Source organism: Gordionus sp. m RMFG-2023, chromosome 2 (genome assembly GCF_954871325.1).
Source record: "Gordionus sp. m RMFG-2023 chromosome 2, tfGorSpeb1-WG-v2, whole genome shotgun sequence".
Lineage (NCBI taxonomy): Eukaryota > Metazoa > Nematomorpha > Gordioida > Chordodea > Parachordodidae > Gordionus > Gordionus sp. m RMFG-2023.
Window position 1 is genome coordinate 58,808,104 of NC_088776.1, and position 25,471 is coordinate 58,833,574.

A 25,471-nucleotide genomic window follows, 5' to 3' on the forward strand; every position below is an offset into this window, starting at 1 on the left:
CCCTCTTCAATAAACTTTATGGTGTGAGAATAAAAATTTGAAAAATTATATGTAAAATAATTGCCTAAAATACTCGTAACAATTGAAATAACTTCATTTCGGTTATTGGGTTTAGGAGAATTTGATCTATATTGATTTTTAATTACTCCGAAAAAATTTTCTATCGGATTTAATTGCGGCGAATAGGGTGGCAAAAATATATTATTTGGATAATTCTCACTAATTATCCTCGCTCGATGTATAGGAGCATTATCCATTATAAGTAATGAATTTGATGGTAAAAGTGCGAATAATTCATCCAGGTATGCCTTGAATTTTATCGCAGTAAAAGCTCCATCTATTATTGGAATTTTTTCAATCCACTTATTCCTATTGTGCATAGGTTACCGGAAGTTTTTAAAAAAATGTTTTTCTCAAAATTTTCTTTCAAGTTTTTAAAAGTTTTTTTAAAAAGGATGTATTTTTCTCAACAAGTTTTTACAATAATTACGGAAAGTTAAATTGAAGTGTCAGGGCTTCCGTTATGGGTAGAATGGTTGGTGGCCCATCTCGATGATTTTTGGTATGCGTCATTTTAGGTTAATAAAAGCAACTACAATAATTAAATTTTAAATTTTTTTAATTTTAAAACCAAAAAAAATATAAAAAAATAAGAATTATCTGAAAACACAAATTCTAATTTTCTTTCACTTATGTTTATTAAGAAATTATCAAATATCTTATCCTGATTTCCATTCTTTAGATAACTAAAAGTAACATTATTATATTGTAATAATACTTTTAATTTAAAAAAAATATACAATGCATTTTAAAAAAAAATTTTTATACTCATTTTCCCGCTTAAACTTGGGTCCAAACATAAAAAAATTATATTCGATTCCTAACTTTGACATTAATCTTCATTAATAAAAGCTCTTATTATTAAAAAAATTTTTAAAAAATTATATCAAAAATTTTTTAAAAAATTTTATCAAAATGTTTTTACAATAATTATGGAAAGTTATTTAATTATATAAGAATGTTTTTTCACATTGTGAAAATGTGTTACAACAAATCATATTATTACTGTATTTGGTATAATATTAAAAAAAAATTTATAAAGAATTTTTTAAATATAAAAATAAACAAAAATACATTAATTGTGTTGTGATACATGTGTTGAGGTTGACGATTTAATAAAAACCAATCCCATCCCAGATAAAAAATTTTTGTTTAAAAAATAAATAAAATAACATATTTGTCTTTTCTATCTAGTAACAATTTAAATTTTTTTTAATTCATGCTAATTTTAGAAATGTATCTTGGACAAGTATACATTTAATATTTTTTCAAATATTTTAATAGTTATTAACCATTAATGATTAAATAAAATAATTACCTTAAAGAGGGACTATAAAATTACTAAGTATTTACTAAATACAGATGAGGAGGAGTGTTAAAGAAAATTCACCCGCCTATTATCACACGTCTGCCTTTCCTATATAAAATTCAAATAATGGTTGAGATAAAATTTCAAAAATAATCAGGTACCTGCAAAATATTTTATTATTTGAGAATATAGTATTCAAATCAAAAAATGTAAATAAGAATTTATTCGATCAAATAAAATGGGGAATAAGATAATGAAGTATATAATTGGTATTCACAACTCAAGTTTAAAAAACAGAACAAATATCTTAATTAATATTAACTAATTTAAAATATTCGTCCTCTAGTCGACTCAAGTATATAATTCGTATTCACGACTCAGGTTAGAAGTCTAAAGTAAAAATACAGAACAAATATCTTTATTAATAATAATAACTAATTTGAAATATTCGTCCTCTAGTCGACTCAAGTTCAAGTTAAGATTCATAAGGCTATTGGTGTTTGCGAAGACGATCGCGAGTAGAGTATATTGCTCAAACGATGCAAAATCACATCTGCTGATTATCTATCATCGCAACATGTGTTTTTCACTCGATTTCATAATTTTGCTCAGCGAAAAATTTCGCATCACTACTCAAGTGAATCGCTCTTACTAAAAATAAATTATCACATTAGATAAAATATTTCATAAATATCGACGAAAAATAGATTAATAACATAAATATGGCATAACTAGGTTTCATATTCACTCCACGACTTTTCTCGCGTTATTTTCAATAACGAATGTTCTCGAAGGTTAAGTTTCGTTGGAAATTTTTTTATTTTTACACAACTTACCCTTTTTATTAACTAATTTATTATTATAAATTGTATATAATCGTTTTCTTAAAATACGCTAATATTTACTTTCTATCACCTTTTTTTCCGCCAAATTTCTACTTTATATTTCAATAGATTTCCATTTTAAAAAAGGTTGAAAATATATTCTAAAATTTATATAATATTTGACATTTGACCATACGTTTCCAATTACCGAACTGCAAGTAATTTATTTTAATGCTATGTTTTTATTAATAAGCATTTATTTAAAATATTTTAGATATTCGATATTAACGAAACTATTCGAATCGAGATGTCAAGATCTTAAAATTGTTTCTTATTTAGATTCGAATTTTACATCAAATTAGATATTTAAAACTTATAATGTAACATAGAAGTGCAGAGAATGAAATTCAGGTTGAAAATAATTGGCAAGCATCCAAAATATATAGCTAAAGTATCAAACAAATATTTCCAAGCAACGACTAAAATAACACTACACTAGCAATCTAGAGCAAGGATATCACATTGTTTTTGGACATTATACTATACCAGAACAGGATGCACTAATCCTTTGAAGGAAAAAGTGACTAGAACTTCCAAGACTTGATAATTTAGCTAGGAAAGTACTTTGTCTACCTGTAACCAGTACACCTAGAAAAATAATCTTTTCCATTGTTGAATTAAGACTCAATGCTAAAAGAACCTCCTTATGTCCTATCTAAAAAATAATATTTACATAATTATAATTTAACTATTGATATATAATTTCTCTATAAAAAACGAAACTATATTTAACAATCTTGGAACTAAGAGTGCCCAAATAAATTATAAAAATGTAATACAATAAATTAAAAATAAAATACACTTTTTAAAATATGTAACACCACCACCACCAATTTATTAGGTGGAAGCTAACTTGCATACCAATGAAAATTTTTAAAAACCGCCAAGTAATATTGGGAAAAATTAGATGAAAAAACAGAATTTTGTAAGTCAAGCCAACATATCACACTATATATTTTTCTTAAGGTAATTCTAACATGAGGTGCTATTGAATATTTTACACTCTCCTAGCCAATGAATAATTAATTTAATTGGAATATATTTAAATAACTTTTTTAATATAAATAATTATTGGTAATATGCAAATTTACTATATTACTAATTATTACATAAAAAGAATAAATTTATTATGTTAACTTATTTTTTGGTTTATTATAAATACTTAACTTTGGACTAGTTGTGCACTTTGAATTCAAATAGACATAAATTATTGATCCAAATTGAGTTTAATAGCAAATCTTTAATTTCATCTTGAAGAAATTTTTTATGCATAAATATTACAAAAAATTTACCTAAATTTTTTTTTTACAAGTACTCAAAAGGAAATCATCTATCACACAATTAAATAAATAATACAAAAAAGGAAAAGATATCAAACTTATATTTTGATAATTATATAAAATAAAAATAATTAATATAAAATATTAAATCTTTTCTATTTGTGCACACATAATAAAAAACATTATAAATTCTATATTATATATAATTTTATATTATAATATATGTATATATATAAGAATAAATATATTGTCATATTGGATATTTGTTTGAGGGGGTGGGGGATAGTATAATTGCTTTTCCAACCTTTAGAAAGATAAATCTATACTTTTATTCTTCTAAAACATCACCTATTATAAATAAGTATTTAATCTATCATAATTTTATAATTAAGAGAGCACATATTCAATAATAATTATATAATTAACTACCCAAATTTTCAAATGCTAGTTTTGTATTCCCCCTTGCCAACACTGGTTTTTCCTAGGTAATCCTCTACAATAAACTTATTTCCACAATTATAATATTTTACCTTAATATTTCAAATGTATAACCAATCACTCATATATAATATAACATCTGGTATTAACACCTAAAGAATTGGACCAAGATCCTTAAAACATGGACCTGTCCAATTAAAACTGATGGCATAAATAAAAAGATATTCCGATTTTAAAATATATTTTGGTGCAAGTGTGATAGTGTAGTATTATAAAATAGTAGAGGAAGAGTTTGGTAGTTGTGTATTAGGGGTGAAATTGTGTAGCAGTTGCATTGTAGTAGGGTGAAATAGTTAAAGTGGTGTGGCATGTACCATTGCATCATTTCAGTTTTATGTTTCGTTACAAGTTAAGATATTTTTAGCTAAATTAATTATGTTTCAAGACTATAGTTGGGTAATGGGCAAATGTTGGCTAATTCAGCTCAATCTTCAGGCAATTGCCAGAGAAAATCCTGGTTTAGCAAGCTAAAAAAAAAGGCTTAAATGGCTAAAAATATAATTACCCAATTATAGTCAAGACCAATAATCAATAAACATAAGCAAAACTTATAAATGCTACTTTAAATAAGTTGGATCAGGCAGGTGTACAATTGAAATTAGAAAAATTAGCATTATTTTAAACCAAAGTTATAACACGTAGTGTGGAAGCACTTTTTTTCTAACTAATACAATCCTTACTCAAATATTCCATCCAATACTAAATTATAAATGATTAAGGTTTTTATATAGGTATATAAACTGATTTTACTTGTATGATTTTGGTGTTGACGTCTTTTGGCATTTTTTTCTGATTTTATTTTCCTCTTTTCCTTTTTAGGGAGGAATCGATTGCTTATGTTATTAACAAGTGTTGCATATCTAGGTTATTAGGATAGATAATTTTTTAAATTTTTAGCTATATATTATATTGGATGAAAATATACAAAATTAACTGTTCATTTTCTAAAAAATTGGTATTAAAATTTTAAATATAGAATACAGTTAAAGTTTAAGGCTGTTAAGATTCTCAATTCATATAAAGAAATAATATTAATATTTTGAAGCAATAGATAATTGCTTTGTAGACAAATTTTTTAAAAAATTAGTAAAATAAAAATGAAAGCACAATATAAAGGAAAATTAGTTTTCTTATAAAACTTGACTTTACCTATGAGCCATTGTCTCTTCACTTATTGTTTCATCTATAATTGGTGGCTCCTCCTTTACAGGATTCATACTTTTCTATCATCAAAAAATAGTTTTTCATTTATTAAATAAATTGAACCTCAATTTCAGGGTTGAAGCCCTTATAAGATAGTCTTCCTAATGAGAAATTATAGCAGATCATTAGACTAGATTCAAATAAAACTTTGCACCTTGAATTTAAAAAATTATAATATTTAATAAATAGAATAGCACTCTTTTTCATCTTCAATGCTCTTTGTTATATACAATTGTCTTGTTGCCTCATCTTCCTTAACTTTCGTCCGTTTCATAAACTGTACAAATAAATAAAACGCATATAACTTTATATACAATACCTGCATTTTAAGTAAATTTTTTGAAAGTTTAACCATATTTAGCAGATATATAATCCAGTTATGGATAACTATTGATAAATGTGAAGATTGACAACTTGATGATATCTGATATAAGACAAGTATCAGATATTGTAGTGATAAAATAAAATAATGTTTTTTCTTCCATACAAATAGAGGTTATAATTCGGAAGATTATAGAACAACTACTTCTTTAATAAAAATATCGTGCCTAATTTTTTTAGAAGATGAAGATGCCACTTTGTAATCTGATAGGAAAAGATAGTAGGAAGTAGATATATTAGTTAATTTTCAGTTCCGTTAAAAGTAGAATAGGAGTGTATCATCATTATTTACCTATTATTGTAATTGTTTAACGTATCACAACTAGTTTTATTTCGGCTTTTGTCGATCAATTGTTATTGATTATTTGCTTATTATCATTATTTATAACTTTATCATTATTTTCTTAGTGGTTCCGAAGTGAATTAGATTTTCGATTCGATTCACGTTTTAATTTTAGCATTATATTGTAGTAATTCATTCAAAAGTTTTCGTTTCTGCTGAAGCTGTTTAACCTAATTATATAAAGGAAAAATTGATAAAGTCTACATTTTAAGCATTTTACTAGCCAATAAAATTTTATGTTTCCGCGTTCTGTAACTTATCAAACCTTCTAGTCTTTTTAAATTTAAAATGATATTAAGTGGTTTACCTGGGGTTTCCCAGTCTCCCTTATTACATATTCACATATTTTTTTATATCTATACTAGGAGCTAATCCGTAGAATAACTGGTAAATCAGAGATTTCCCCTTCACTTGATGTAACTATTCAGGGCTTGAGAAAAAAACAAAATTATTCTGGGTTAGACCAGGGTTAAGAAAAATTTTTTAAAATTATTATGAGCTGAGCTAAGAATAAGAAAATTTTTTTAAATTAATTTGGGCCAGGTTTGGGGAAATTATTTTAAAATTAATCGATTGGACTTTACCTGAAGAGGAAGAAAGGTAAAAATAATAAAAATTGGAAATGGTTTTTAATAAAATGTAACATCTATCGTAAAATAAAGGAAAGAATTCTCATTCCCCGTCATTTTTAACGGGCTATGTACGTCTTATATATTTATTATCAGCAACTACGTTGCAATATATAGATATTTCAATTTTAATATTGAATTATCTATAATACAAGTAATAAAATATTTTTATTTTATCCTAGGTAAAAAATTTGCCACTACAAGATAAATAATTACCTAAAAGAGGGACTATAAAATTACTAAGTATTTACTAAATACAGATGAGGAGGAGTGTTAAAGAAAATTCACCCGCCTATTATCACACGTCTGCCTTTCCTATATAAAATTCAAATAATGGTTGAGATAAAATTTCAAAAATAATCAGGTACCTGCAAAATATTTTATTATTTGAGAATATAGTATTCAAATCAAAAAATGTAAATAAGAATTTATTCGATCAAATAAAATGGGGAATAAGATAATGAAGTATATAATTGGTATTCACAACTCAAGTTTAAAAAACAGAACAAATATCTTAATTAATATTAACTAATTTAAAATATTCGTCCTCTAGTCGACTCAAGTATATAATTCGTATTCACGACTCAGGTTAGAAGTCTAAAGTAAAAATACAGAACAAATATCTTTATTAATAATAATAACTAATTTGAAATATTCGTCCTCTAGTCGACTCAAGTTCAAGTTAAGATTCATAAGGCTATTGGTGTTTGCGAAGACGATCGCGAGTAGAGTATATTGCTCAAACGATGCAAAATCACATCTGCTGATTATCTATCATCGCAACATGTGTTTTTCACTCGATTTCATAATTTTGCTCAGCGAAAAATTTCGCATCACTACTCAAGTGAATCGCTCTTACTAAAAATAAATTATCACATTAGATAAAATATTTCATAAATATCGACGAAAAATAGATTAATAACATAAATATGGCATAACTAGGTTTCATATTCACCCCACGACTTTTCTCAAGTTAAGATTCATAAGGCTATTGGTGTTTGCGAAGACGATCGCGAGTAGAGTATATTGCTCAAACGATGCAAAATCACATCTGCTGATTATCTATCATCGCAACATGTGTTTTTCACTCGATTTCATAATTTTGCTCAGCGAAAAATTTCGCATCACTACTCAAGTGAATCGCTCTTACTAAAAATAAATTATCACATTAGATAAAATATTTCATAAATATCGACGAAAAATAGATTAATAACATAAATATGGCATAACTAGGTTTCATATTCACTCCACGACTTTTCTCGCGTTATTTTCAATAACGAATGTTCTCGAAGGTTAAGTTTCGTTGGAAATTTTTTTATTTTTACACAACTTACCCTTTTTATTAACTAATTTATTATTATAAATTGTATATAATCGTTTTCTTAAAATACGCTAATATTTACTTTCTATCACCTTTTTTTCCGCCAAATTTCTACTTTATATTTCAATAGATTTCCATTTTAAAAAAGGTTGAAAATATATTCTAAAATTTATATAATATTTGACATTTGACCATACGTTTCCAATTACCGAACTGCAAGTAATTTATTTTAATGCTATGTTTTTATTAATAAGCATTTATTTAAAATATTTTAGATATTCGATATTAACGAAACTATTCGAATCGAGATGTCAAGATCTTAAAATTGTTTCTTATTTAGATTCGAATTTTACATCAAATTAGATATTTAAAACTTATAATGTAACATAGAAGTGCAGAGAATGAAATTCAGGTTGAAAATAATTGGCAAGCATCCAAAATATATAGCTAAAGTATCAAACAAATATTTCCAAGCAACGACTAAAATAACACTACACTAGCAATCTAGAGCAAGGATATCACATTGTTTTTGGACATTATACTATACCAGAACAGGATGCACTAATCCTTTGAAGGAAAAAGTGACTAGAACTTCCAAGACTTGATAATTTAGCTAGGAAAGTACTTTGTCTACCTGTAACCAGTACACCTAGAAAAATAATCTTTTCCATTGTTGAATTAAGACTCAATGCTAAAAGAACCTCCTTATGTCCTATCTAAAAAATAATATTTACATAATTATAATTTAACTATTGATATATAATTTCTCTATAAAAAACGAAACTATATTTAACAATCTTGGAACTAAGAGTGCCCAAATAAATTATAAAAATGTAATACAATAAATTAAAAATAAAATACACTTTTTAAAATATGTAACACCACCACCACCAATTTATTAGGTGGAAGCTAACTTGCATACCAATGAAAATTTTTAAAAACCGCCAAGTAATATTGGGAAAAATTAGATGAAAAAACAGAATTTTGTAAGTCAAGCCAACATATCACACTATATATTTTTCTTAAGGTAATTCTAACATGAGGTGCTATTGAATATTTTACACTCTCCTAGCCAATGAATAATTAATTTAATTGGAATATATTTAAATAACTTTTTTAATATAAATAATTATTGGTAATATGCAAATTTACTATATTACTAATTATTACATAAAAAGAATAAATTTATTATGTTAACTTATTTTTTGGTTTATTATAAATACTTAACTTTGGACTAGTTGTGCACTTTGAATTCAAATAGACATAAATTATTGATCCAAATTGAGTTTAATAGCAAATCTTTAATTTCATCTTGAAGAAATTTTTTATGCATAAATATTACAAAAAATTTACCTAAATTTTTTTTTTACAAGTACTCAAAAGGAAATCATCTATCACACAATTAAATAAATAATACAAAAAAGGAAAAGATATCAAACTTATATTTTGATAATTATATAAAATAAAAATAATTAATATAAAATATTAAATCTTTTCTATTTGTGCACACATAATAAAAAACATTATAAATTCTATATTATATATAATTTTATATTATAATATATGTATATATATAAGAATAAATATATTGTCATATTGGATATTTGTTTGAGGGGGTGGGGGATAGTATAATTGCTTTTCCAACCTTTAGAAAGATAAATCTATACTTTTATTCTTCTAAAACATCACCTATTATAAATAAGTATTTAATCTATCATAATTTTATAATTAAGAGAGCACATATTCAATAATAATTATATAATTAACTACCCAAATTTTCAAATGCTAGTTTTGTATTCCCCCTTGCCAACACTGGTTTTTCCTAGGTAATCCTCTACAATAAACTTATTTCCACAATTATAATATTTTACCTTAATATTTCAAATGTATAACCAATCACTCATATATAATATAACATCTGGTATTAACACCTAAAGAATTGGACCAAGATCCTTAAAACATGGACCTGTCCAATTAAAACTGATGGCATAAATAAAAAGATATTCCGATTTTAAAATATATTTTGGTGCAAGTGTGATAGTGTAGTATTATAAAATAGTAGAGGAAGAGTTTGGTAGTTGTGTATTAGGGGTGAAATTGTGTAGCAGTTGCATTGTAGTAGGGTGAAATAGTTAAAGTGGTGTGGCATGTACCATTGCATCATTTCAGTTTTATGTTTCGTTACAAGTTAAGATATTTTTAGCTAAATTAATTATGTTTCAAGACTATAGTTGGGTAATGGGCAAATGTTGGCTAATTCAGCTCAATCTTCAGGCAATTGCCAGAGAAAATCCTGGTTTAGCAAGCTAAAAAAAAAGGCTTAAATGGCTAAAAATATAATTACCCAATTATAGTCAAGACCAATAATCAATAAACATAAGCAAAACTTATAAATGCTACTTTAAATAAGTTGGATCAGGCAGGTGTACAATTGAAATTAGAAAAATTAGCATTATTTTAAACCAAAGTTATAACACGTAGTGTGGAAGCACTTTTTTTCTAACTAATACAATCCTTACTCAAATATTCCATCCAATACTAAATTATAAATGATTAAGGTTTTTATATAGGTATATAAACTGATTTTACTTGTATGATTTTGGTGTTGACGTCTTTTGGCATTTTTTTCTGATTTTATTTTCCTCTTTTCCTTTTTAGGGAGGAATCGATTGCTTATGTTATTAACAAGTGTTGCATATCTAGGTTATTAGGATAGATAATTTTTTAAATTTTTAGCTATATATTATATTGGATGAAAATATACAAAATTAACTGTTCATTTTCTAAAAAATTGGTATTAAAATTTTAAATATAGAATACAGTTAAAGTTTAAGGCTGTTAAGATTCTCAATTCATATAAAGAAATAATATTAATATTTTGAAGCAATAGATAATTGCTTTGTAGACAAATTTTTTAAAAAATTAGTAAAATAAAAATGAAAGCACAATATAAAGGAAAATTAGTTTTCTTATAAAACTTGACTTTACCTATGAGCCATTGTCTCTTCACTTATTGTTTCATCTATAATTGGTGGCTCCTCCTTTACAGGATTCATACTTTTCTATCATCAAAAAATAGTTTTTCATTTATTAAATAAATTGAACCTCAATTTCAGGGTTGAAGCCCTTATAAGATAGTCTTCCTAATGAGAAATTATAGCAGATCATTAGACTAGATTCAAATAAAACTTTGCACCTTGAATTTAAAAAATTATAATATTTAATAAATAGAATAGCACTCTTTTTCATCTTCAATGCTCTTTGTTATATACAATTGTCTTGTTGCCTCATCTTCCTTAACTTTCGTCCGTTTCATAAACTGTACAAATAAATAAAACGCATATAACTTTATATACAATACCTGCATTTTAAGTAAATTTTTTGAAAGTTTAACCATATTTAGCAGATATATAATCCAGTTATGGATAACTATTGATAAATGTGAAGATTGACAACTTGATGATATCTGATATAAGACAAGTATCAGATATTGTAGTGATAAAATAAAATAATGTTTTTTCTTCCATACAAATAGAGGTTATAATTCGGAAGATTATAGAACAACTACTTCTTTAATAAAAATATCGTGCCTAATTTTTTTAGAAGATGAAGATGCCACTTTGTAATCTGATAGGAAAAGATAGTAGGAAGTAGATATATTAGTTAATTTTCAGTTCCGTTAAAAGTAGAATAGGAGTGTATCATCATTATTTACCTATTATTGTAATTGTTTAACGTATCACAACTAGTTTTATTTCGGCTTTTGTCGATCAATTGTTATTGATTATTTGCTTATTATCATTATTTATAACTTTATCATTATTTTCTTAGTGGTTCCGAAGTGAATTAGATTTTCGATTCGATTCACGTTTTAATTTTAGCATTATATTGTAGTAATTCATTCAAAAGTTTTCGTTTCTGCTGAAGCTGTTTAACCTAATTATATAAAGGAAAAATTGATAAAGTCTACATTTTAAGCATTTTACTAGCCAATAAAATTTTATGTTTCCGCGTTCTGTAACTTATCAAACCTTCTAGTCTTTTTAAATTTAAAATGATATTAAGTGGTTTACCTGGGGTTTCCCAGTCTCCCTTATTACATATTCACATATTTTTTTATATCTATACTAGGAGCTAATCCGTAGAATAACTGGTAAATCAGAGATTTCCCCTTCACTTGATGTAACTATTCAGGGCTTGAGAAAAAAACAAAATTATTCTGGGTTAGACCAGGGTTAAGAAAAATTTTTTAAAATTATTATGAGCTGAGCTAAGAATAAGAAAATTTTTTTAAATTAATTTGGGCCAGGTTTGGGGAAATTATTTTAAAATTAATCGATTGGACTTTACCTGAAGAGGAAGAAAGGTAAAAATAATAAAAATTGGAAATGGTTTTTAATAAAATGTAACATCTATCGTAAAATAAAGAAAGAATTCTCATTCCCCGTCATTTTTAACGGGCTATGTACGTCTTATATATTTATTATCAGCAACTACGTTGCAATATATAGATATTTCAATTTTAATATTGAATTATCTATAATACAAGTAATAAAATATTTTTATTTTATCCTAGGTAAAAAATTTGCCACTACAAGATAAATAAGTGACTAATAGTAGGCATAAGTTTAATAAAAGAGAAAAGCAACTGCCTATAACATTTTGATTTTTACCAGGTTAATATCAAAATTTATAAACTAAAATAATTTTAATAAAAAATATTTATTAACATTCTAATTAGTATAATTTGATATTTAAAAAATTGAATATGGTTATTTATCCGAACGAATTTAACGAGAATCATCTTGTGTCCGGATATACCCCAAGCCCTGTGTATTCCTGGACATAACCGATATTTTTGAACAAATTTTTATTGGCTTTATTTTAATAGAAAATGATTTTAAAATCGCAAAGTTTATTAATGAATTTTATTATGAATCCTCTAGATTTCGTTATAAGATTACCCAAGCCTATCTGGCATCGAAATCGAATTCTTAATAGTAAGATTAAAAATCCTATCTTACTAAATATTTCGTTTAATAATGTGCTCATTTGAAAGAGTTATAAAATCACTTATCAAAGCGCCTATCAGCTAAAAGAGCCCCAAAGCAACAATTTTAAGGGCTTTTCGATCAAATAACGGAAGGTTTTAAATTTATATGCTATTTATTTAATATTCACATATTCCTGGTTATGACTTGAAGGATGATTATAACATTATCGGCTCTGATTAAGTTATTATTATATTTTTTTTTAAATTTGGAAAAAATTACAGGAAAATTTCCCAAAATATAATTTGGACTATATTCAAAAAAAATAAACATGGATTTGTCATTTAAAACTTTGATCCAGAAAATGTTATCATAAGCTTTCTTTCATTAAAGGAACAGAGTGCCATAATAAATAAATAATTGGTGAAAATTATATACTATAAATAACTACCAGTAGTACAACGCTATTTCATAACTCACACAATTTACCAACACAATTCTAAAAACTAACAAGTTTACAACTCCAAATTTTATTAGCCAACTAAATATAAAACTACAAAAAATATAACAAAAATGTTAAAAAGTGATTAAATAATATAAAATCTCGTCCCTTTTATTTATTTTTTGGGACATAAAAATTACGAGTTCTACACGTGATTTATAAAATCACGCGACTATTTATAGATATGATAAATAATAAACAAAATATACTTTTTAAAAATAAATAATTTTAAATAATAATATTTACAAATATGACAAAATCGAAAATAGGAGTCTAGTATATTTATAAAAATTAATAGAACAAATATAGCATATTTTGTATACTTCGCCTTGAGATTCGTGCCAACTATGAAAACAGGATAACCTCCCATTCACATTTTGGGCGAATTCGCGGCGGAGGTTACAAAAAATAAATTCGACAATTCGCGCTAACTATGAGTGGATTAGTAAAACATTCGATGAATTTTTTTAAAAAATTTGCACAGATTATGAATATAAATTTCAATTTTTTAAAAAAAAAATAAAATATAATCTATGAAATATGATCACGATTCATTATTTATTTTCCCGTATAAAAAAAATAGATTAATTTATAGATTTTTATCAAAGTAGTTTAATTGAAAAAGAGGGTAGTCAGCTGGGTTCAGATCAGATCTTAGAAAACTACAAATTCACTAAAATCGACTTAGTTAGAGCGGTCCGATGGACAATAATCAATGCCACGCGAAGTGATAACCATAACCGCCCAATAAATTTTGAGTTATTTTATTTTTTTAAATAATCAAATATTTATTATTTATAGATGATAAATAAGCACTTAAAAAAATTTGACAAACAACGATTTATATAAAACATCAATCTAATTCACATCCTTTATTTAATAATTTTTGACAAGCTTTCGATTCTCGCATTCGTGTGTCAGCGTCGAATACCCAACAAATTTGTGATCTAAATAAAATTATTAATGGATTATAGATTACTTAAAAATAAAATTATGTTTATAAATTTATTAATAAATCTAAAATAATCCGATTTATGATAATAAATATAATTTTTTAAAAAATATTAAAAAAACTTTGGTGGTTTTCCCTCGAAAAAATTTTTTTTTTATTTATTTTCAAAGGGCAATATTTATTACACCAGAGTTTGATGAAATGATCTTCAAAATAAAAATTCAAAAGTTTTTGATCCCCCCAAAGAAAGAAGATATTTTCAATTTGAATATTTTTTTTAAGAATGCTCGAACAGGATTTTGGTTCCAAATCTTATTTTGTAAATCTCTTTCATGACTTTTAGGCACCTAAATCTTTTGGAAGGAAATCATAATTTTTTTTTGATCTAAAAAAAGTTAGCAATTTTATGATTCTTCAAAAGATTTTTTTGTCCAAAATTAACTTCAAATAAAAAAATAATTAGTGATTTCAACATTGAAAGTTTTTATTATGATGAAAATTACAAAAAAAAAAAATATTTACTATTTTTAGGAAAAGATTTTGATCAAAAAATTTTAAATTTTTTGAAGATTATTATTTTTTTTCAAACTCTGCTTTGTAATAAACAAGGTTTTCTTACCGTGGTTAACGTTGTGTACGGATTTTGAAAAAACGTTCGAATTCCATATGGCGACTTTTATATTATGAAATAAATGTGATCATTATTTAATATTAAATGAAATTTAATTTTATACGTATATAAAAAAAGGTAAACCAAGCATGTTTTTTTTGAGAGCGCCAAAAAATATTTTACATATTTGAATAGTTAGTTAGATCGTGATTGGTCAATTCGAAAATCAGATCTTATTATTCGGCACACTTAATAATCACTTAAATTTTTTTTAAACTCAATTTCTTTGTTTTCATCAATCTCGTTATTTACTCTTCATATAAGTCTTTTTCCATCAAAGATCAAACCTGCCTTATAACTTTTCAAGTACATATACAAATAAAATAATTTTATAATTCCACGAAATAAATAAAACGATGGAATTATGCTCGTTTAAATGCGATAATTAGAAAAATGTTTCATTTTCAACATTTAACGTAAAAAACTTTTTTCCCGTTAACGCATGGATCGCCTATCGAAGAACATATCGCTGATTTTGGGCCGGAAACGATTCTTGACGTAGTATTGTCTAAGGCACACAAAAATTTCTCTATCTTAACTCCCAATTCTTTTCGAAACGCGTCATGCATGACGACCGTAACCATGTCATCTGTCATATCCTTGCGGTTTTCGTGGATCGCGTAATTCTCATTTTTCGTTACTCTCTCTGGAGGAGTTTTTAACAAATAGGCGTATCCGTACTTGTAGGCTAAAACGACTTTAGCTCTTTGAGTGTACCAATCGAAATGGGTAGTTTTAAGACCGGAAGCGTAGCATATCTGATCGGATATTCTGCCGACACTCAAAGCCGATTCCCATATATTAGATGGAGTGGATGATGATATGAGTAGCGCCTAATGACAAAAATTAACAAATGACATTTTAGATATAGAGCGGGTTTTTTTAGATAAAATAATAAAACTGCAATTATATTAATTTAATGTTTATATTTTTCCTGTGATCATTTAAATAACCTGAGGTAATTTTTGTAAGTAGGGAACAAGCATTTCCAAACGAAATACAATATTTTCACTGATAAATTTTGGAGATAACGTTCTTGATAATATTTTTTTTTTTTAAATGGATGTATGAATTTAAAAATCTTTAAGTGGATAATTTTGGTAGCCGTTATTGCCTTTAGCCCAAATCATACGTGATAAGAAAGTAAAATCCTATACTCCGCAAGTTTTCAGAATAGTCTCAATCCCCTCCCCCCTCCGCCCTTCCCATCTCTCAATTCTCAACCGAAAAAAGGCCCGATAGTGCTATACTTACTGGCTGGGAGAGGGTTAGTGATAATGCGTGTCGAGCAAACGGTAAGCGGAAAATAATTCCTCAGAAAAAAAATCCAAAGAAAAAATATCCCCTGGAAGATAGTTACCCGGAAATAAATTCCCAATTTTCTAGATTTTAAATTAAATATAGGGGAAAATAAATCTCCGGAAAAAAAAAATTTCCCGAATAATTTTTTTTTAAATTATCAAAAACCGCCGCTAAAATAACGAAACTATTTCTAAAAAAAATCATATTCAATATTTTCTGAACGTTGAGTATTTATTCTAAAGTTTGAGGATAATTTTTTGAGCATTTTTTCTGTTTTAATTCTAAGCTTACAATCTTAAAGTATGAGAATTGATAAATAGGTTAGTAGACCTAATACTTTATAATTTAGTAGATAGCATAAAAAAAACAATTACATATAATAATACCTAGACTAAGGATGTATTCATAAGTGTACATCAATGAAAAACAGCTGGGGACGCCATTTTTATTACCCGTATCATTATTTAAAAATTTTAAACGAGAGGCCAATTTATTCCTATGCCTGACGCGAACTTTATTAAAGAATTGCCTGGTAGATAATAAGGAAGCAAGTTATCAATTTAATAGTATCTTTTAACATGAGAATAATTGCTATATGGGTTACCAAAATGGCGGATTCAGCTGATTTGTATTCAACGACGCTTTCGAATGCATTATTACGAATGCGTTGTCGGTCTAGGTATCATTTATTATATGTCATTGATAAAAAAACGTATGTATTTGTGACATCTTGGGAAAAGGAAAACATGATAGATTTTTTTTATAGAAATAGATGAAAATTAAGGAAGAGATTTTACAATTTAAAATTGAAATAAAAAAAGTGGAATAAGAGAGTTATTTTTGTAATCTACTTTTCATATAGTTTTCCAATAGATATCATGAAAACAGATCATTTAACCACATTTTATTTATCATGAAGAGGAAGAGGGGGGGGAGTATTTCCAACTCACATGCTACTAAGGCTAAAAAATGCATATAACATTAAATATGAATATTATAACAACTATTCTGTTCCGTATATTTATATCATCAGTCTGAATCGCGGACAAAAATAACGAAATGGAAATTTATTATGTCAAAACTATTCGATTTTTAAAAATTGTATCTGATTACAAAATTTCCAAAAAAAAGTATCGATTTAAATCACTGATTTACAAAGGGGCTTATTTTTAAAAATGGTTGAAAACCTTAATCCAAAGACTAACTTTCGAAATAATTAAATGCTACCCAAAAAATATACATTTTTATTTTTATAAATATTATCATTTTAAATATATTATTATTATAATCTTAAAATAGAAATTGATTTTATTTGTAAAATTTTCAACTCCAGAAATGTTATTACATATTCATTCCGAAGTTTGTTTCCTTTATATCATTCTTATTCATAATATTGAGAGGAAAGTATATGTTCATGTCAAAAATAAGAATATATAAATTTATATCTTTGTGTGGCATATATTGTTTGCAATTTTGAATCAAACCATTCTCATTTAGTTATTTTAATACTTTTTTTTATATAAAATTTACTTTTACTTTAACCATTTTAAATATTTTTTGGTAATTTTAATAAAAAAATTTTTTTAAATATATTTTATTCTTCCGTTTTAAATAAGCACGCTAAAATTTTTCATGAAGGCTATTCCTACCATTATCAAAAAAAAACTACGATAAATTTTTTAAAAGATACAAATGTACATTATATAATACTTAATAAACCCCTAAAAAAAATTCAAACTAAACAACAAACAAAATCTACCTACACAAATCCTAGAGACTAACTCAACGCTTCTAAAATAAAACAACAAATCCTAGAGACTAACCCAACACTTTTAAAAGAAAAACAAATTTATTTTCGATAATATCAATAATAATATCAATAATTTTTCCGTTTTCGAAATTAATTCCACAAAAAAAATAATAATAATCTAATATCAAATCAATATTATATAACTACCATATTACATAAAAAAACACGTGATTATGAGTGACGTGTTATAATATATACTATATATATTTATAGGTACAATTAAATCTAATGTAAAAAAAAATATATAATGTAAACGTATTTACGAATACAATACTGAAAAAAATGCCCAGTTATTTTGAAATATTACAGTGATAATGATTATTCATTGGAAAATATACCTCATATTCATCCTATAAACTCACATGAATATAAAATTGAACATGCTATGAAGACTATGAAAAGAAAAACCTCTGAAACAAATCAAAATACTTGCCAAATATACGCAGAAGAAATGTCTAAATTATCTCCCGAATCCAGAAAAAGGCTTCAAGCGTACACTTAGAAATCCTAAAATAAAGAGGTTTCCTCCTATTCCGACCACATTGGAAGAATTAAGCATTTCATGTTAAATCATTATTTAAGCCTATAAATAACTTGTTATTTTTTTAAAAAATATCTTTTAATATTAGAGGATTGGGCTACAACAGGATCTTCCATGAACGAGAGATTTCTATTGCATGATAATGGCGGAGATGGAGACAATTTTAGACATTTCTTCCGAGTATATTTGGCAAGTATTTCGATTTGTTTCAGAGGCCTCTCTTTTCATAGTGTTTATAGCATTTTCAATATTATATTCATGTGGGTTTATAAGATGAATATGAGGCATATTTTTCCAACGAATAATCATTTTCATCGCAATATTTCAAAATAACTGGGCATTTTTTAAGCATTATACAATGTGCATTTATATCTTTTAAAACTTATCGTAGTTTTATGATAATAGTAGGAATAGCCTTCATGAAAATATTTTAGCAAAATTAAAAATATTTAAAATGGTAAAAGTAAATTTTTTAAAAATTATTAAAAAAAACAAATTGAAAATTGTTTGATTAAAAATTGCAAACAATATATACCACCCAAATATATAAATTTATTTATTTTTATTCTTGAACATAACTTTCCTTCCAGCGCTATAAATAATAATAATAATATCCAGGAACAAACTGGGATTATGTAATAACTTTTCCCTAGGCCAACTATATATTTGAAAGCAATTGTGAAAAGCCTCTTATCTCCAACTGATTTAAATTATTAATATTGATAGAAAAACATGGTTTTAGCTAAAGTTTAAAAACTAAAAAAAAAAAAGGTTTTTAATTTTACTTCATATTTTACCCTATCATTACATTATAATTGAACATATCTAAATTTTAAAGTTTATATAGTATTATAAAAAAAATATAAATTTGAATATAAAATAAAATGAAATAAGTTAGTAAAATTAGCGATATATTTTATATAAGGTTATTCGAATATTATAATTATTATAAATTATTTTAATTAATATTATATTTAATTTTAATTATTTTATTATATTGTATAACAAATATATTTCTAAAAAAACTTGATGGAAATGATTGATAATTTGTGTAAAAATAAATATTTCTTTAAAAAATTAAAATTTGATTTTCAATAAATATCTAAAAGTTGATAAAAAATAAGGTGAACTAGATATATTTAACTTTCGTTTTATTATGTAAAACTTGAAAATCTTCGAGAAAAAAACGTTTTGATTTTAATTAAAGTGGTGCCAAATTCCGGGTTAAAAAAAATGTTACGAATTCATAAATCCTGGCCAAAAAAATAAAAAAATCTGGACTGGCCATTGTCATTACTTAGCTTATAATAAATATTTTGGTTAATAATAACATAGACTAGGTATAATCCAATCCGTTTATTTTAAAAAAATATTGTTTTGTTTAATTTTCTTCACCAAACCAGGGTTCGGGATAAGGCCATGGTTAGGGTTAATTAATAATAATTTAAATAATTTGGTTAGGTTTAATATTAATTACTAGTTATTATCCATAATTTTGTTTAGCAATTTTATTTGGAAAATTATAAAGTATTATTTTGTTGATATTCTCAAAAAAAATTGTTAAAATTTTATTTGGTGATGTTTTTTTTTACCTTTTATTTTGTTAATATTTCTAAAAAATAATTTAATATTTTATTAGGATCAAAAACAAAGGGGGAAATTATTTTCTGTGGGAATTTCTTTTTCCTGGTGGAATTACTTTCCAAGTGAATTTTTTTTTCCCGAGAATTAATTTCCGGTTACCATGCATTATCATTAATTAGTGTTGTTAAACGGCTCGTTTTAAGCCGATTTTTAAAAACGGCTAACTCAATATTTTAGCCAGAAAAATATTGCCTAAGTCTCAAGATTTCGCTAATAAATGTCCAAACCTTTGTTCCTTCTACAAACAAAATCTTCAGGCTTGCGTAAGATTATTCTAGATGAAATATTGAGTTAGCCGTTTTTAAAAATCGGCTCTAAACGAGCCGTTAAACAACACAAATCGTTATAAATATATATATAAATCATATTCATAAAATGGCAGCCGTGGAAATTACAGATTTCTGAACTGAGGCGCGGAAATTTGAGGTTAGAACTGACTTGGGCGGAGAAAAAAAATTAGGGTCAATTTTTATTTTTTAGACGCAAAGTAGGGTTTTCCCGATAAAAACCAAACGGATTATCTTAGGGCTTCTATAAGAAATAAAATATAAATTCGGGATTCCCTCAAATCTTATCATTTCATGTAGAGCATTTGGATAACCAAGATATGGGGGGGGGGCGGAAAATAACCCCCCACCCCCCTTTGGAAATTTGTCTGTTCTAGAAAATATCATTTTAAAGCCAATAAATCTTTCTCCCTACATATCCCCACGTCCTTCTCTCTCACACAAAAAAAAGGTTTTTAAAAAATGACTTCGGTTCGGGAAAAATATTATGCCCGAATCGAACTTAAATGGCCCACAAATAAATTTAATTTCGGGTCGGGCTTTTTGGGACAAATAAAAAAAAAATCGAGCTGGGCCAGGTTTGAAAAATTAAGCCCGATAACAGTAAACAATTATTTGAAAGAAAATAACATGTGAAAGTTAATAATTTTTTTTATGACTTCAATTCAAAAAAAAAAGAAAACCCTTATTATATATAAAATTTAATATGGCCAAAAGGCCTATAGTAAATGAAAAAACCAACCTAATGATGCCACCCCACCCCTTCACCTTTAGCAAAATCCTGGCTAAGCCTATGATGTAGACAGTTTAGAGATAAATATCTCCATATTTTAGTTTTTTTTCTTCCTTCAAGTATATCCATCAGGAATGAATATAATTACTCAAAAATTGTAATTAATTCCTAATTATTATTACTTGTATCTCTTCTCTTCTCTTTCGTATTTAATTATAAATGCTAATTCCTTTTCTAGAAAGGGCAATTAATTACCAATTACATGTAATCAATTTTCTAGGATAATTATAATTACCTATTTACACTTTCTTTAAAAATAGAATGAAAGTAGGTGATGAAAGATCATAAAAAAATGAGAAACTTTGTTAAATGGTTTATAATATAATTATAGTAATCTTATTTTTTTATTACAATTTTTTATGTTTGAAAAATATAAAGGTTTTATTCATTGAAAAGTACAATATCATTAAGGCATTGCATATAAATTTTCATAAACATTATATTTATTTGATGTCAAACTCGGATAGAATATCATTTATGATGTATAAATTTAAATAGATATTAAGTGCATTAACATTTGAAGTTCCCATTCAATAAAAAAATGTACTTTTTTTTAAAGGTATTTCAAACAGTTTGTTATTTAAGCGTGTTATAATAATTATTTAGCAAAGTGAAAATTTTAAAGGTCAGTATAGGAAAAAAAACAATCTGGTGATTCAAGCAAGAGAGACAAAGGTATAAATGTAAAAAAGGTAGACACATTAATGTAATTTGTGGAAAGATTGTTGTGAGGAAATTATCTAAGTATATGAGTTGCCAGAAGGTTATAAAGATTCTAAAAAAGAAAATGTTGAGGTAGATGAGATACTGAAGATGATATGAAGGAGAGTAATGACAAATAAACATGGTACTTGATGATTTCATAAATCTAAAAGGTTACATAATCAAACTGTGGTATGTAGCAAGTGGAGGTATAAAAATTAAACTTTTTAGACAAAAAAAATGAAAATAAAATATTTTTTGTTTAAGCAAATTATTTACTTATTAACTTCTAATTTTTTAGTCTTTAATTCAATTAATAAATTTTCATCACATTTATTATTGAAATATTTAATAAGATCATATCCACCCTTTTGAAAAAGACCCTCAATTGTACTTGGAAGTCCTAAAGATAAGGCCCCTTAATTAAATATAAAATATATATGTTATAAAATATTTTACCTTTAATAATGGCATTCCTTGACCATCCAAATTCATTTACATATTGCAGGGACATATCTAATATATCAGGTTTGATATTTGTGTCATGTTTATTTTCCCTTCAAGCTTATATTTAAAACTTTTACATTTAAAAAAGAAAATATACATATGGTCAGAAAGGTTTGAATCGTTGTTAGACTCAATAGTAGTGTAACCTCGATAGGTGAAATGCCTTCTACCTAATGATTTATCAAAAATTAATAATCAAAAATAAATAAATACCATTTCTTGAAAGGTATTTTAAAGATTTTCTCAACATGTGTAAATATGAATGAGTGAATAAAAATATTTATCAATGTATAGCTCAAAGAGATAAATTTTATAATTAATAAGTTATTTATATATACATAACACATAAATCACATATAACTATTTATGGTACAATGTTTCTTCCTATCTCAAGAATCAAGTCAAGTTTTATTACTTTTAATCATATCTTTATTTATAGATATTCCTATCAATCTAACATCTTATCTTCACCATTACTACATCAATAAAATTGACAGAAGAAACTTAATTAACTGTTAACTTGGAACACTATAAATCACTATTTTTTTGCCATCCCTACAATCCTCGTCAAATTTACAATTTCAGAATTTATAGTCTTATCTATATAAAAAAAAATTTATAAACCACAATTAAGTAGAATATCAGGTAACATTATATATATATATATTCCTCAAACATCTTCAAATCACTAATCACTAAAAATAACTCACCTTTTATTTTTCCTTTCCTTAAACAAATTCATAAGCGTAGCCGGGGGGGGTTAAGAGAAATTCAACCCACCCCCTTCAGAAATTTATCACTTTTTATAAATATCATTTTAAGCTGATAAAAAATATCTACCTTAGTCCTCCCCACACTCCCTGACCCCTATAAATGTATGCATATATCTTAAATATACCTACAAAAATACGAATCGAATAATGGAATTATTCGTATTCGTTTAAATCGAATAATTTATTATTAGTATTCGTATGAATAATAAAATGATTATTCGATTCGATTCGTCGAATATTCGATTCGATTCGAAAATTTTATTTACCATGAATTAAAAAAAGATCTATTATAAAATTTATTTTGTAAAATTTAACTAAGGATAAATACAAACAAATTTTATTAGTGAGACAAAATAGAAGCATACATATATAATATATTTATATACAATGTGGAAAAATCAATATAATATTCATATCTATAATGTAGAAGATAAATCTGACAACAGCCAATTTTTCAAACATAAAGTTTTTCGGATAGTTTCCTCCTTTAACGACATTCTGTATTTTGTAACCATATGAGCTCCAACAGAAAAGAGTCGCTCACATGGGTTTGAAGATCCCTGTATCGACAATATGTCCCTCGCCATTTTAGATAACACGGGAAAACGGTCTCCATGTAGTTTCCACCATTCTAGTGGGTTTTTATTTGACGTTATTCTCACTTCTTTCAAATATGTGTCAATTTCAGAAATTGGCATAACATTCTGTTTAAAAATGACATCCATATTTGATTGTATTAAAGGTTTAATTTTTGATACATCATATTTAATTTTATATTCATCAAACATTTTCTTAAAATTATTAAATATAGTTGTAACGTTTATATTATAAGATATAGGTAGGCACTCAAAAAATTCCAGTTTAAGTCTTGGATCTAATATTGCAGATATAATTGTTTGGAAATCTGTTAAATTATAATATGATACTATTTTTTGTTGCGCATTAATTGCGTTTATAAGCGTATTATCAAAGAGACTTAGGTGCTCAATTAATGATATATAAAAGGGGATGACCAGATTAAGTGTAGGATATGTTTCTCCTGATATGGCAACAGTAAAATCATAAAATGTTTTTAAGTTTAAATGTATTCTTTCTAAGGCGGTCCATTCATCCTATATTAAAAAATAAAAATTAGATTTAAATATAAATAAATACTTCACTAAGTTGTTTCTCTTGAATAATAGATATATCATAATTATTAATAACGACATGATCTATAGCTTTTCTCATTTGTATTGCTCGTTCTATCATAGAATATGAGCTGTTCAATCTGATAGGTGTATCTAATTTTAACTTCAAATATGTAATAGATGGAATTTGTGAATTACAAAATTCTTTCATCATAGTAGTTTTCTTATAAGAATTTCGAATGCTTTTTTACTGCCTCTTAATTTTATTAATTGTTCATCAATTTGTTTTATTATTTCTTGAACAACAAGATTTAAAACATGTGCAAAACAGCGAATATGTGCAATTTTTGATCTTGGATTTTTAATTTTAAGGGTATTTATAAAGGTAGTGTTTGATGCGGCATTGTCGCATGTAATAGCCGTTGACTTTATATCTATGCTATAATTGTTAATGATTCTATAAAATGTCTTTATTATAATTGTATATGTTATGTGTTATATAAATTACCTTCTTCGTCCATCTCTCTCATAAAAGAAATTTCTAAAGTAATGGTCTATTATGAGATAAATTAAAATGGAGTTTCAAAATTGGGGTCAATTTTCATTATTCCAGGAGATTTTATTAAATTGAAATAATTTCAAATAATTCCTAATAATAATATATGATTTATATATGATTATTTTCCAATATATATTAATACTATAAATTATTTTAGTCGAATAATCTCGAATAATTCGATCGAATAATATATATAAAATTATTCGACGAATAATATATTTTCCTTATTCGAATTCGATTCGAATTTTCGAATCGAATAATTGTGTTATTCGTATTCGTAAAATACGAATCGAATCGAATAACAAATAATTCGTTTTAGGTATAATCTTAAACAATAATTTGATAGAAAGAATGTAAAAGTTGATATTTTTTAAAACTATTCATCATAATTTATACATTT

The 25,471-nt window shown here is 25.7% G+C and overlaps 3 protein-coding genes across 3 annotated transcripts; all 3 read right to left on the reverse strand.

The window, feature by feature from the left end:
* Positions 1-3,583: 3,583 nt before the first annotated feature.
* LOC135924761 (M-phase phosphoprotein 6-like) lies at positions 3,584-5,645 on the reverse strand. Its single transcript, XM_065459868.1, has 6 exons — positions 5,554-5,645; positions 5,432-5,511; positions 5,298-5,388; positions 5,181-5,254; positions 4,782-4,891; positions 3,584-3,881 (listed from the first exon to the last, which is right to left on the reverse strand). Exons 1-6 carry the CDS (start codon positions 5,587-5,589, stop codon positions 3,862-3,864), a joined length of 411 nt encoding a protein of 136 aa, XP_065315940.1. The 5' UTR covers positions 5,590-5,645; the 3' UTR covers positions 3,584-3,861.
* A 3,654-nt stretch (positions 5,646-9,299) lies between these two features.
* Positions 9,300-11,361, reverse strand: LOC135924767 (M-phase phosphoprotein 6-like). The gene is made up of 6 exons (XM_065459875.1): positions 11,270-11,361; positions 11,148-11,227; positions 11,014-11,104; positions 10,897-10,970; positions 10,498-10,607; positions 9,300-9,597 (listed from the first exon to the last, which is right to left on the reverse strand). The coding sequence occupies exons 1-6, from the start codon at positions 11,303-11,305 to the stop codon at positions 9,578-9,580; spliced, it is 411 nt and encodes a 136-aa protein (XP_065315947.1). The 5' UTR covers positions 11,306-11,361; the 3' UTR covers positions 9,300-9,577.
* Positions 11,362-13,963: 2,602 nt separating this feature from the next.
* Positions 13,964-22,856, reverse strand: LOC135924650 (ubiquinone biosynthesis protein COQ9, mitochondrial-like). The gene is made up of 8 exons (XM_065459741.1): positions 22,823-22,856; positions 22,707-22,779; positions 22,562-22,659; positions 22,382-22,520; positions 15,977-16,058; positions 15,449-15,856; positions 14,973-15,026; positions 13,964-14,348 (listed from the first exon to the last, which is right to left on the reverse strand). Coding segments are annotated over exons 2-8 (813 nt in total). The 5' UTR covers positions 22,709-22,779; positions 22,823-22,856; the 3' UTR covers positions 13,964-14,318.
* Positions 22,857-25,471: the final 2,615 nt, after the last annotated feature.

Coding starts and splice junctions, on each gene's coding strand:
- LOC135924767 (XM_065459875.1), bottom strand. CDS start 11,305: ATGGTTAAACTTTCAAAAAATTTACTTAAAATGCAG. Junction 10,971..11,013: donor GCTTCAACCCTGAAATTGAG/GTTCAATTTATT, acceptor TTTTGATGATAG/AAAAGTATGAATCCTGTAAA. Junction 9,598..10,497: donor TCAACACCAAAATCATACAA/GTAAAATCAGTT, acceptor TATTTATAATAG/GTGATGTTTTAGAAGAATAA.
- LOC135924650 (XM_065459741.1), bottom strand. Junction 16,059..22,381: donor AAAAAATTAGAAGTTAATAA/GTAAATAATTTG, acceptor AATATTATCAAG/AACGTTATCTCCAAAATTTA. Junction 15,027..15,448: donor CATGCGTTAACGGGAAAAAA/GTTTTTTACGTT, acceptor ATAATATAAAAG/TCGCCATATGGAATTCGAAC.
- LOC135924761 (XM_065459868.1), bottom strand. CDS start 5,589: ATGGTTAAACTTTCAAAAAATTTACTTAAAATGCAG. Junction 5,512..5,553: donor AAAATTTACTTAAAATGCAG/GTATTGTATATA, acceptor TTATTTGTACAG/TTTATGAAACGGACGAAAGT. Junction 4,892..5,180: donor GAAGAGACAATGGCTCATAG/GTAAAGTCAAGT, acceptor CTAATAACCTAG/ATATGCAACACTTGTTAATA.